Source organism: Jaculus jaculus, chromosome 10 (genome assembly GCF_020740685.1).
Source record: "Jaculus jaculus isolate mJacJac1 chromosome 10, mJacJac1.mat.Y.cur, whole genome shotgun sequence".
NCBI classification, from domain to species: Eukaryota; Metazoa; Chordata; class Mammalia; order Rodentia; family Dipodidae; genus Jaculus; species Jaculus jaculus.
The window spans coordinates 48691177-48704696 of NC_059111.1; the positions used below are offsets into that span (position 1 = coordinate 48691177).

Sequence of the window (13520 nt, forward strand, 5' to 3'; positions counted from 1 at the left end):
GAGGATAATATGATCTAGATAATCCCTCAAGAATGACCCTAGGACCTGTCAAGTTGACAATCATTGTCAACCACCACTATATTCCTTAGACCTGCATCTTGGAGTAGCAAGTAAACTGGTTCAAATCTCATCTGGTTTAGCATCTCTAAAACTGTTGCCTAATCTGTGAATGGAATACTACAATTTATTACAGCACTGTTTTGAGCAGTACATGTAATGCTGCATATAAAGGGCTTGACACATGCTAATGGTTGGCCCCACAAGCTCATTTCTTTCTTTTTGTAAAAACAAGTGAACCCCTATCTTCCAGATGCCATAATGTATCAGTACTAACATTCTGGTAGTAGAAACTACCCATGTTTACCCGGTGGGTAAACAGAGTCCATTGCCTGTACATTATAGAGCTGAACATTCATCATTCATTCTACTTTGTGTCATGTATACACAGAGCCAGTCTTCATGGTGTGCTAATTAAACCAGAAAGAAGGTGTGACACAGCTTTCCAGAGAGCAAACATACATCTGAGATGAAAAGAAAAGCTTATCAACACAAGAGGCCCAATTTTAAATCTTCTTTTTGTTTATTTTTATTTATTTATTTCAAAGTGACAGAGAAAGAGGCAGATAGAGAGAGAGAATGGGCATGCTAGGGCCTCCAGCCACTGCAAATGAACTCCAGACACACGTGCCCCCTTGTGCATCTGGGTAACGTGGGTCCTGGAGAATCGAACTGGGGTCCTTAAGCTTCATAGGCAAGTGCTTAACCACTAAGCCATCTCTCCAGCCCAAGAGGCCCAATTTCAATGTCATATAAATTAATTCCAACTGTCTTTTTGATGCAATCCTCCTGAGAAAACCCCAACACATGTGAGGCTGCTTGCATTCCCTGCCCAGTGAATCACTGAAGATAGCCATCCATGTTGCCGACCCCATCCTGCCAAAGCTTGGGAAGCTCTCACTTATTCAATACCTCCCATCCCTTGCCTTGTTGTATTGGGTTACACTTCAGGTTCTAGCACCTTCATTGAAGACTTTCTACCCCTTTGTGGTAGGGCTGGACCTAGGGCCTTGCTCAGATGCATAACCCTACTAAAAGTGTAGAGGTGGAGGATTTATCTTATAGTCTTGGGAGATAGGTAGCACAAACTGGTCTTGAGCTCAAGATCTTTTTTCCTCCTTTGGGCAGTCTTGGGATTATAGCAATGAGTCAATAAACATGGATGCTATCATTATTTCAGATACATAGTACCTGTTACACCTGTTATTGCTTCTTCCATTTCCAGATCACCAAATTTAAATCCTAGTGATGTGACACTTAGTATGTACAGCTGGGACAATGAAGTGAGTTCAAAATGGACACATAATGGGGCTAGAAGCTTCTTTCAGATGTTCTTCATTGGCTGTCTACCCTTGCCACTAGTTCACATCCTTTCAAAGAAGGATAGTTCATTTTTCTTCTACATATTTCTAGGCCTACCAGCAACAGTGTGACTAGAATCCTGGCCCTTGCTGTCTTGCTCCAGCATTATAACAGCTTCTACTTTATGGCTTAAACTGGCTGTTTGGACCTATTGTATCTAGCCAAGTTTGTATTATATCCAATAACACAAAGGAAACTGAACATTAGTGACTATTCATATGCTTTTTATCTTTAATTTAATTATTTTATTTTGTTTTGTGCATGTGAAAGTGTGTATAAATGTGTGTGCACGCATCTGTGTGTGGATGCATTCCTTTTTTTATGTGTTATGTTAATGTCCTATGAGAGATGCCTCTTTTTCTAGTTAATGCTTTCCTTATTGTTTTTAATACAAAGGATAATACTGGGAATAATCTATTTATTAACAGGTTTTCCAGTCACCACATATTTACTAAGCTCTTTGGTATGTCTAGCAAAAGATTCTATAATGCACATTGGATGGTCATTCACATGGACACTTGGTGGTTCTGTCATTTGAAGTAACCAGGAAGTAAAGGGGCCAGAACTCTGGTAAGACAAATGAAGGGGATTATGACACAATTGGTAGGGATACATAACAGTGAAGATTGGAAAGGGATTCCCAGACTAGTGAGCTCTGAAGTTGAGGTTTAGTAGCTGGTGGGGTGTGCATACACTCAGTCCAAAACACAAAAGAATGGATGGAAGAAAAATGGCAGAAAACAATCCACAATCAAGATAGAAATATGTTTAATGCTTGTAAAATTTACAGCATGTGTGGGCAAACTTTTTAGAACAAGGCTGTTCAACAAGTTATTTAGGTTCTGTGATCTACAAAGTTTATACTAGGACTATTCAACTCTGCCTCTATAGTAGCTGTAACACAGAACAGTAACCAGGGGCAGTATGCAGGTAAATCAATGTTATTTTTCTTCAATGAAAACTGGTAGCTGAAACAGGCATGCCCATAATTTAGAGCAAGGGAGCCAACAATAGTACACTGAGACCTGGAGATAGAGTACTTGACAGTTGTGAACAAAGCAAGATTATCCCTAGGTAAATGCAGAGGCATTGGTTAGTATATGGCAGTTGAGAAAAAAATTACTTCACAGTTTTAAAAGTCAAGTTCCAGAAGCAGAATTGGGAATCAAGTAACAAATGGAGCATATATGATTTCATGGCAGGTTCAGGTGCCAAAAGGCTGTACACTGAGTGAGAGCAAAGTAAGTAGAGAATTATGTAAATATATGCTGAAATTGGTAGCAAGATAGCAAAGATGGAGAACATACAGGCCAATTGCAGGCTTTATGAATACACACTGGAACACTGGTTCTGTTTCAACTGAAGAAACATAAGAAGGGCTTTGTTAACGGAATGCAAGATACTGAATTGGGAACATAGTGAAGAAATAGCTTGTCAGGCTTTCATGACAAATGGATAGGAAGGGGTGGATAAAGTCTGTACACAGATATATCTGATTCTCTATTGTAATGCCAAAAAGACAGCCATGTTTGTTGTTGTTTCAAGCTTGTAAAGCCATCATGTTAGATTTGGGAGCAATGCCCCTAAGTTCCAGATGGGGAACAGAGGAATGGCTTGTGACATAAAGACAGACTCAGACTAGAAGTAAGCCTAGAAGAGTACCCTTCTCAGTGCCATCACGTGAGTGGCCAGCAGCATAAATGCAGCTCATGAAAGAGTCTGTGAATTTGTAGCCAGAAAAGGAGGCACAGAGTTAGAACAGCGTGAAATGTAAGAGATGGCAATGGAGTCAGAGGGAGGGACCTGCCCTGTTCACACAGGAGGAAAACAAAAGATAGGCTCTCAGCTTTGCTGACTGCAGATTCTCAAAATTTTATAAAAACTGCCAATTTTAAAGCAGGAAAAAAGAATTAAGAAACTTGCCTATGTAGGTTTAAAAGAATAACTCTGAACAACTTTTAGAAGCCCTTTTGGGGTACTTTAGAATAATTTGTATAGGAAATAAAACTTTTGGTACCATAAACTTTGTCAGAAGCATGTGGCTGGGGAAAGCATAGGATTTAGTACGAAAGCTACTGTTGTTTTGCTAAATGGACATGTGTCATAATCCTTTGAAAATATTTATGCTTGCTAAGCATAGACTACTTCTGCTCTCAACCTTGGTCAGAGAAGCTTCTTTCTGCAGAGGGCTCAGATTAGTGAAGAAACTCATAACTAATTAAAGTGCTCAGAGGAAGTGACTGTTGAATGGTCATCCTTATATAGAATCTCTATATCATTTCTTCCAAGGTTCAGAAAATAGTGCAGAAGAGGGCAGAAACAATTTAGAGGTGTCGGATGGGGAAGAGTGCTATGCAACCTTGTCTTCTATACATGGCATGGCTATATACCCATGAACACACAATGTCTGTGGTTACATGAAAAAGACTGATGCCATCAACATTCCATCATGGATTGGTTGAAGCTCATGACCCCCAGCACTCCATGAAAAGCTACTGGAAGTCAGTTGTGGCTGGAGGAGAAAGTCATTTTCTTCAGTGGTATAACTATAGCTTTAGTACATATCTCTGCATCTATGCTCATGCAAGCAATCCCAATTAAATTCAGTGGGTCACCAAAAACCAAAAATGGACATGAAAGTTGGGGGTAGGACTATTTGTGAAGAAGGGGTTGAGTGGGAAAGATCTAAGAGAAGCTAAAAGGCATGGTCACAAAAAAAGTATACACAGGTATGGAATTATAAGAAATATACAAAAGATGTACAAACATGAAAAAACTAACAATTTAAATTCATACATCTATTTCATTCAATAATTAAGCCATAACAAAAATGTTAATTTTAATTTTAATTTTTTATTTATTAATAAAAATGTCATCTGCTACAAAATAGGCCAAAATGGAGGAGATAAAAATAATACTAATGGATTACTGACAAGGTCCAAACAGTTACAAGAAATACAGATAGGAATAAAACTGAGTATTAGAGATAGAGATTATATGAGAGATAAAATTGAGAAGATTGTTAATATAGAATTACATGAGGAAATACCACTATGTTAAAATGTATTTTCTAGAAGACTGTTAGAATTCAAACAAAAAATTAATTATGATCTTAAACTCTTCCAGGTCCAAGTATATATATTTGCACATGTATTTGTACATATATGCATATACCTAGGTCTGTCTACAAATCAGATATATATATGGAGCATTTTTGTTTCTAAGTATAAGATAAGCGTGGAACAAGTAAAAGTTTACAATTATCTGTTCTGATTGGATGAACTGCCCATTCCACAAGAAGTCTGCCTTATTCTGCATTGTATATCTGAATTAACACCCTTCATCTATAATAGGTGCTCAGCAAACATTTAAATAAGTAGGATCCATACAATGTCATTGTCATCTTTGATTCCATAATTTGACACAGAGTTAACCTACAGCAGTCCTGAATCTAACTTAGTATTTTTGTTGAAGGCCTGAGCCAAAATTATAAGCATTGACAATGGAAAATGGATGGGAATAAAACCAACCTTGGTGCTATAAATGTATAGCCAGATTCTTCAAAATTGTCTGGTTTTAGCGTTTCTGAGTCTGCAAATATAATGTTACAGGATTACATAAACACTATGCAGTAAACGTTCTGAGATTCTTTGACAATAGAAAAGCATTAGAAAGAGCTCCTACTAGGGAAAAATTAAAAGTAGGCTACTTACATTCTAAGGTTGAAGTGAATAAATAGCTATAAAGGTTATAAATCCTTCCCAATATAATAAAACCATAACTTGAGCAAACTTCACCACACAATTACAACAGTTATACCAGATAAAATGCTGTTTATACTTTTCCCAATTATTAAGCCTAATATAATAAAATATCTTTTAAAAAGATTAATACTGATATTATAGCAAGTGATTAAATTTAAAATATTAATAGAAATGGTTTACCAACATTAAGATAAAAATGCTTTTAATAAATTCTTCAATGCATTTAATGAAATAACATTCTTTATATTAGGTATGAATTAGTAGGTGGAAGAACTAAAAAAAAAAAAAACACATGGTATTGAATCTAAGGAACAAAAAAGCACCTTTTTAATGTGAAATAGGTTGCATAACAAAATACATGCACCCTCTCTCCCCCATCCCAGCATCATTGCTATTGGAGTGTTCATAGAGGCAAACCTATCAAGTGAGAAGTACAGAGGATAATGTCCAACAGGAATGAAATATCAATTGAAATTTCAAGTGTACTAAACAGAAAGAAATTGAGCAACAAGAAAATACTTGCCCTTCATTTTTCCCCTTTTTGCTGTAAATCCATCAGAAAGAGAAAGCAGGGAAACAAAAAAAGAGGGTAAAGCAAAGGGGGTCACAAACAATATTTTATTCAATGACTGTCATGAATAAAAATATTGTGCATAGATCAAAGGTTCATTCATATATATACAGCTATAGTCTGGAAGAACAGACACACTTTTGAAGGTGGGAGGATTATGCCCTGTCACGTTTGCTGGATTACTCTCTCTGTACTGGCTGTTCTATCAGGGGTCAGTCTTTGCGCAGTGGAAAACGTGGGAGCAGTACCAATGATATAAGCTCTTACTAGAAGCACTTACCAGTCACCAAAGATTCACTAGTGACCCTCATTAACCAAGTAACTTGCTCATGTAAAATTGCCATGGTTAAAAGACCATCATATCTATTAATTGAAAGTGCACAATAAACAGATAAAATACCACAATATACAAATGAATACCAGGGCCCAAGAGAGTAAAAAGGAACTGACAGAGAAATGGAGAAGACATGAATTTACTTTAAAATCAGATGTTAAAAATACATAATGTTTTCTGTTTTTTCCTTAATCCTCACAGACAAATATTTAGGTTGATCATAATAATTGATCAATGTGCAAAGAATATGATGGTCATCAACTTTACTAAATCTAGTCATCCTAAACAAAAAAAAAATTAACAATGGCTTGAATATACACTGGTGTTAATTACTCCACATTCAAATGATGCTTATAAAAAACTAGTGCACCCATTTGGATTACTGAGACATTAATTTGTATGATCAATGTAAGTTAATTGCCAAGCACAATAGTATTCTAGCAAAATGCAAAACGAAAAGGAAAGATAAGAAAAGGTAAAGCTTTGCTAGCACAGTGCCATAAGCAGAGACCATGTAGCTACTTGGCATGTCAACATTTTACACCAGCCAGCAGACCCTTCAAACAACAGCAACGAAGGACACAGCACTGCAATGATTCCAGAAGCACATAGCAAGGGGGGAGGGAATGGCGACTTCCAGTGACACTGGAGTACCTGCTCATATTCTATCCATGTAGAATATTTCTTGTTCCTTGCATGTTTGGAATGGGTTAGAATCATTGCTGTAGATTTGGTAGTAATACCTACTAAAATGTATAAGCCTTGGGTATTCCAAAATCTAGGAGTAAGCATCTGACACTAGGAGATAACAACAGACCCTGAAGTTGCTTTCATAGTACTTACATCTGGCCTGAGTTATTGTTTCTTCTATTTTGGCTTTTATATAGTAAAAACTGTAGGTTGGTAATACCAAGGCCAAACTGCAATAGAAACAAGAGAAGCATAAACACAAACAAACAAAAATGAAACATAACTTAAAGAAAAAGACACATCAGATTCATGGGAAAATCCAAAGATCTTCCTCATGGGAAAGAAAGGACGTGTTACTTGACAGAAAATGCATTCAGCAAATACTTAATATCTGCCTTGTGAAACCTTCACCCAGCTCTTAATGTGTACAGGATCAAGAGACAGGTATGAAATAAGCAACAAATGTTGCCAGAAATTAGCCGAGGAAGAAATGCCATGAGTTCCAAATATAATTCCAGACAATTACTCTAAAATACTTCAAATTTTGACAAAAATAAGAAAATAGAACAATCTTAAATACGACATCCTCTATAGTGTTAATTATTTTGTATCAAACATAATTAGCAATTATACCCAAAAGATTTACCACTACTGTAGAATGCACAAAATCATCTGAGATCCAATGTAAATATTTTAAAACTCAAATCCTAAGCACATCCACCAGTGTCTGCCTATGGGATACCTCAGGTCCCTTGTACCATCAGTAGTGACTGCTTGTTTTATTGCTTCTCACTCAGTTGTTCACTGACTGACTGGGGCCCCCGCATGACATGGCACCTTGCTATGTGGAGTAGAAAGTACATATTGAGTTCACTTGTTTATATGGTAGAAATCCTTAGGCCAAATTCAGAATGTTTCAGTCACAAATAATATTAAACAATCTACCTTGTGTTAATGATTACTCACATTATAAATCTATCTGGTAGGTAAACTAACTTATTTTGAAATTTTCAATTAATATAGCACATGATGTTTTCTAATTGTTGATTTCGATTAGGCAGCATCCATAAGTATAATTCTTCTCTCTTATTAGTTAATGTGCATGTGCAAGACATAACTAATGATAGTAAATCCAAATTTGTCATTTCAAATTAAGTTTGCTATGCTCTGAATATAAAAGTGAGCCCACAAACTGAAGGTATTTCAAAGATGACTAATGCAAATAATTCATAAAGCAAATTTTGGCTAATATGAATACTTGTGGCATATAGCATAACTTTTAGCATCCCCACATACTCAGAATGCACATTAAAGAGATGTATTTCTAGGAAATAGGGTATTTTTAAGCAAATATAAAACCTTTAAATTCACTCACCTCATGAATTCCCATTTGGGAATAGAAATTTAGACTATAATTTCATTATATGTAATATGTAAATAAAAATAATAACAAAAGTATAAAATTTCAGATTTATCTTCATATGAGAATAAGTATTAAAATTATTCCATACAAAAATAAGCAAGCAAAAAAAGAAACAAAACAAAATCTCTCCCAAACTCAAGTGTGGATATGCTAAAATTTATTTCTTCAGAAAAGATAAACAAATGAGTGAATGCCTGCTAACTCCAATCCCTAAATCTTTCACATCATTAAGTAATAAATAGACTTTCCTCATGGGGAAAAGGTCAGGGAAATAAAAATCTGTGAAGATTTAATAAAAAAAAAATCCTACATTCATTTTACACATAACTTCAAGGGAAGGTGGAAAGCAAGAAGACCTTTCCTGGTTTACTTGCCATTCACTAAATACAGGGCAGAAATACTGACCACTTTAAGAATGACTCCTACAGATTCCTTTCAAGGGAAATCAGCACATTTGTATTGCTCTATCAGCATTGAATATTACAAGAAACTTTTAATTAAAACTTATAGTACTGAGCCAGGGAACTTTTGCAGTTTCTGTGTAAGCTTGGATTTCATGACATGTGCCACAAGGAGTGGTGGAAACACCGGAGGAACCAATGAAGTTTCAATATCAGCATGTCAAGTAAATGCATAATATGCTGGCCTGCAAGACCTGTGCTGTTACTCAATCGCTAATCCTTTTGACAGAAAAATAAAGTTGTTGTATTTATTTTCAAATCATTCTAGCAATTATTTTCCCACATAGTAGAGATAAGATCTTTACCAACATTCCAGGGCAGCAGTACTTTTCATATGATTTGCTGGATATTACAATTTAAATCTTACAGAACAAGGCTTCTTTATTTGCTCTTAGAGATTAGAGTTTAATAAAGCCAGCGATACATGATGGATATTAGAGCCCATGAAATATTTTTGTGATTCACATAAACCTAGTTAAAAGTCATATAAACTACTTTATCTCAATCATCTATTCCATCTAAGTAAATTATCTAATAATAAGCAGAAAACAGCTGGATGTAGTAGCTCCCACTTATATTTCAGCATTCAGGTGACTGAAGTAGAATCTCTGTAAGTTCAAGACCAGGCTGGACTATCAGGCTACAGAATGTTAGTCTGAAATAGATTGAAATCCTGCCCTTCTCCCCACAAAAATAAACAAAAAACCAAAAAAACAGGAAAACAAATTATAATCGTTTGTAAAATGTGATCCCTAACCTGGATCAAAGCTTTAAAAAAATACAGAAATTAGCTGTATCTGAAAGACAGTAACTAATTCAATCAAAACATTTTTTAAGGTAAAACATGATTTTGTTTTATCTTATTTCTTAGTTTATTTGTACAGAAATAAGGAAATATTCATATTGGGAGTAGATCTAATTTGATCATATATTAGAGATTTTGATAACATTTTCATTTCCAAATCTTAAATTTTTTGCTTCTTTCCATATTTTATATCATGAAAATCAGACTACAATTATTATTTATGTTGAAAAGATTAAATATTCTATTGAAAATAATTCACAAAACTGTATTCATTCATTGATAAAAGGCTCCAAACATTAGAGAAAACAAAGCTGAATTAAACACTGCTTTACTGAAAAATCATACATGCACATAGATAGTGAATTACCTGTAATCAGTGCCATTGACAGGTGTCCATGTGTAAGTCCTGTTCCCTTTGTCGATATATCGCTAGGAGAAAAATTAACATAGTCATAGCCTCCCCAAATCTGCATGAGTTTAGAGAAAGAGTACAAAAATAAGATATACCTAAAATTCTGTGGCCACTCAAAAACTTCCTCACTAATAAACATCTTTTTTACATGTTTGTATTTTGTTGTTTTGCATGTGACACAAGTTTTTATGTAGAAATAAGTACAAATGATAAAAGGTTAAGGACTTGTAAGTACAAACTTTTAATATTTTAAGGCAGAGCTTAGAAACACCTCTCTACTTCTCTCCCCTCACAGAGTTATCCAAGTGGAAGACAGAACCTCTGACCTGGAAGAAAATACAGAAGAAATCTATTGGAAGGCCAAAAACTTTGCTAAGTTCAAAAAATCAAGTGAACAGAATATGAAGGAACTGATGGATACCTTAAAACAACCAAACTTCTGGATCATGGGTATACTGCAAGGAGAGGAAATCAAGGCCAGAGGCATAGAGAATATATTCAACAGTTATTGAAGAAAACGTTCCCAGTCTCTCAAAAGAGAGGCCCATTCAGATATAAGGAGCCCACAGAACAACAAATAGATAGGACCAAAAAAGAAACTCTCCAAGGCACATCATAGTTAAAACTCTTAACAGTGAAATCAAAGAGAGAGTGTTGAAAGCAGCAAGAGAGAAACAACTCACTACATACAAAGGCAATGCCATCAGAATTACGTCAGATTTTTTTCAATGGAAACCATGAAATCCAGAAGGGCCTGGAATGGAACACTTCCAAATCTAAAAACTATGGCTTCCAACCTAAGCTGCTCTACCCAGAAAAAGTATCCTACATAATAGATGGTAAAAGGAAAATTTCTATGAAAAAAAAGTCAACTCTATGAACATAAAGCCAAACCTACAGAGAATAACCTTCAGGGAATACTACACACAACCAAATAATCAATCTCAATAGACAATAAAAAGATCACAATAACCCAAAATAGACTGGGCTCAACATAGTACAAAACACAATAATGCACAAACCCCATTAAAACACTTCACATGGCAGGGATTAATTCAAACCTTACAGTAATAACTTTAAATATGAATGGTCTTAACTCAGCTATCAAAAGACTCAAGTTATCAGAGTAGATAAAGAAAAAAGGAGCCCTTCTATCTCTTGTCTTCAAGAAATCCACCTTACCACTAAAGATAGTAACCTCCTCAGGGTGAAAAGATGGAGAGTGTTATTCCAAACAAGTGGAAATAAAAAATAAAACAGGTTGCTATATTAATATCTGGTAAAATAGACTTCAAACCAGAAGTAATCAAAAAAGATAAGGAAGGCCACTTCTTACTCATCAAGGGAATGATCCAACATGAACATATCACATTAATAAATATATATGTGCCACAGGGGCACAATAGTTTATAACATAAAATCAACTTGCAAATAAAACAGAAATAAATACCAGCACCATCATAGTGGGAGACTTCAATACTCCACTATCTTCAATAGACAGATCATCCAGCCAGAAACTCGACAGGGAAAAAATAGAGTTCAACAACGTCATAGATCAACTGGACATAACAGACATCTACAGAACTTTCCACCCTAACTGTACACAATGCACATTCTTTTCAGCAGCCCACAGAACCTTCTCAAAAATTGATCATATATTAGGCCATAATATGTTTAACTCCAGAAAGTCAGGAAAATTGAAGTAACATCCTGCATCACATCATATCACAATGCTTTGAAGCTAGAAATTAACAAAAAGAGACACATCAAGAACTCCAACAGTTCCTGGTGACTAAACAACACACTTTTAAACAATGAGTGTGCCATGGATGAAATCGAAAAAGAAACTGTAAAATTATTAGAATTGAATGATAATTAAAACACAACCTACCAAACTTATGGGACAAAATGAAGGCAATACTAAGGGGAAAATTCATAGCCCCAAATGCCTTCAATGCAAAGACAGAGAGATTCCAAATTATTATCCTAACTGCCCACCTGAAGGTACTGGAAAAGTAAGAAAAATGTGACCCTAAGAGCTGGATATGGAAAAAAAATAATCAAAATTAGAGCAGAAATTAATGAAATGGAAATGAAGAAAAAAAAAGATTAAATGAAGAGCTGGTTCTTTGAAAAAAATAAACAAGATTGATAACTCCTGCCCAATTTGATCAGCAAAAATAAATCAATAAATCAATCAATAAATAAGAGAAGTCTCAAGTTAACAAAATCAGAAGTGGAAAAGTAGAGATCAAAACAGATATCAATGAAATTGGAAAAATCAGCAGGGCATACTTCCAAACCTCTACTCCACAAAATCAAATAATCTGGAAGAAATGGATGAATCTCTACAAACATACCACCTACCAAAACTAAAGTCAGAGCAGATTAGTCTCCTGAACAACCCAATCATATCCATGCAGTTTGAAAAAGTCATCAAAAAACTGGCCAAAAAGAAAAATCCAGGACCAGATAGCTGCTCAGCTGAATTCTATCTCAAAACTGTTTCACATAATTGCAGATCAGAGAAGCCTCCCCAACTCCTTTTGTGAAGATAGCATCACCCTAATACGAAACCAAGACTGAGATGCAACAAGAAAACTACAGGCGACTTCCGGCCAAGATGGTGACCACCTAGCTGCACTCCAGATACCAGGGAGAAAAAGGCAAGAAATTAAGGGCTAACAGGGTCTTTTTGCCAGTGGGAGGGCACAGAGTGGGGAAAAACAGGGAGGCACACATCCCTGCACCTTCTGGCACAACCCGGGGCTCCCCGACCTGTGCGTACTGGCCCCGGTGCTCCCCGTGCTGCCTGCACACCCCACACCCCCGTGCTCCCTGGGCAAAGAAAGGCAAGAAACTAAGGGTTATCAGAGTCTTCTTGCCAGTGGCAGGGCTCAGAGTGGAGAAAAACAGGGAAGCACGCATCCCCCCTTGAGTGGGTAGTCTACGCCCACACATACAGCCACCACGCCCCACACCTCGTGCCCTGCTCTCCGCACCATGCTGCTGTGCTCTGTATGCACGACCGCCAGCCCATCGCGCGCCTGCCAGCCCGCTGTGCTGATGCGCGGGGATCTCCGCCTTTATGCTCTGATCGTGCGTGTTGGCAAGCCATGCTGTACTTGGTTCCCATGCCTGCGGGGCCACCTCTGCCTTGATTAAGCTGCTGCCAGACCCCCTGTTGCTGTGCTCTGATCACTTGCCTGCAGCCCAGCCTCTGCTGTGTCCTGATCCCGTGCCTACATCAGCTGCCTCTGCACTACAATTGCATGTGCAATGGGCCCAGTCCCATAGCAAGGGCCACACAAGTCCACACTGAGTCACTAGCGCCAGCTCAGGCGCCATCCCCTACCTGTCCATTGCTACCCATCCCCCACTCCCCTGAGGTGGGAGAGCTCAGTCAGTTTGCAGGTCCCAGTATTCCCAGCCAGAGTTTGGGCAGCTTCAGGGCTTGCTGACTCAGTCTGCTTCCAAACTAGAAGGCAGGCAGCTTTGGTGCATTACTGGGTGAGAATTCAGGCAACTTTGGCACCCCTGTCAGGCTATAGATAGGCGGTTTTGGAAAGAGAGAGCAAAAATCCAGGCTACTTGCAACTGCCCCAGGCTGCCTTGGATTCTCATTAAGCTAGATCCCAGGT

At 37.0% G+C, this 13520-nt stretch overlaps 1 protein-coding gene across 4 annotated transcripts in view; it reads right to left on the reverse strand.

Moving 5' to 3' along the window:
• Cacna2d1 (calcium voltage-gated channel auxiliary subunit alpha2delta 1) overlaps nucleotides 1-13520 on the reverse strand; it is a 536404-nt gene that overhangs the window by 42110 nt on the left and 480774 nt on the right. For 2 of the 4 annotated variants that reach the window (XM_004662312.3, XM_004662311.3), the window contains exons 21-24: nucleotides 9835-9896; nucleotides 6932-7008; nucleotides 5707-5727; nucleotides 4950-5010 (exon numbers count right to left, since the gene is read on the reverse strand). In XM_004662312.3, the coding sequence (XP_004662369.1) occupies nucleotides 4950-5010; nucleotides 5707-5727; nucleotides 6932-7008; nucleotides 9835-9896 (221 nt within the window). The remainder of the gene's footprint in view (nucleotides 1-4949; nucleotides 5011-5706; nucleotides 5728-6931; nucleotides 7009-9834; nucleotides 9897-13520) is intronic. The other 2 variants (XM_004662314.3, XM_004662313.3) reach the window with 1 other exon arrangement.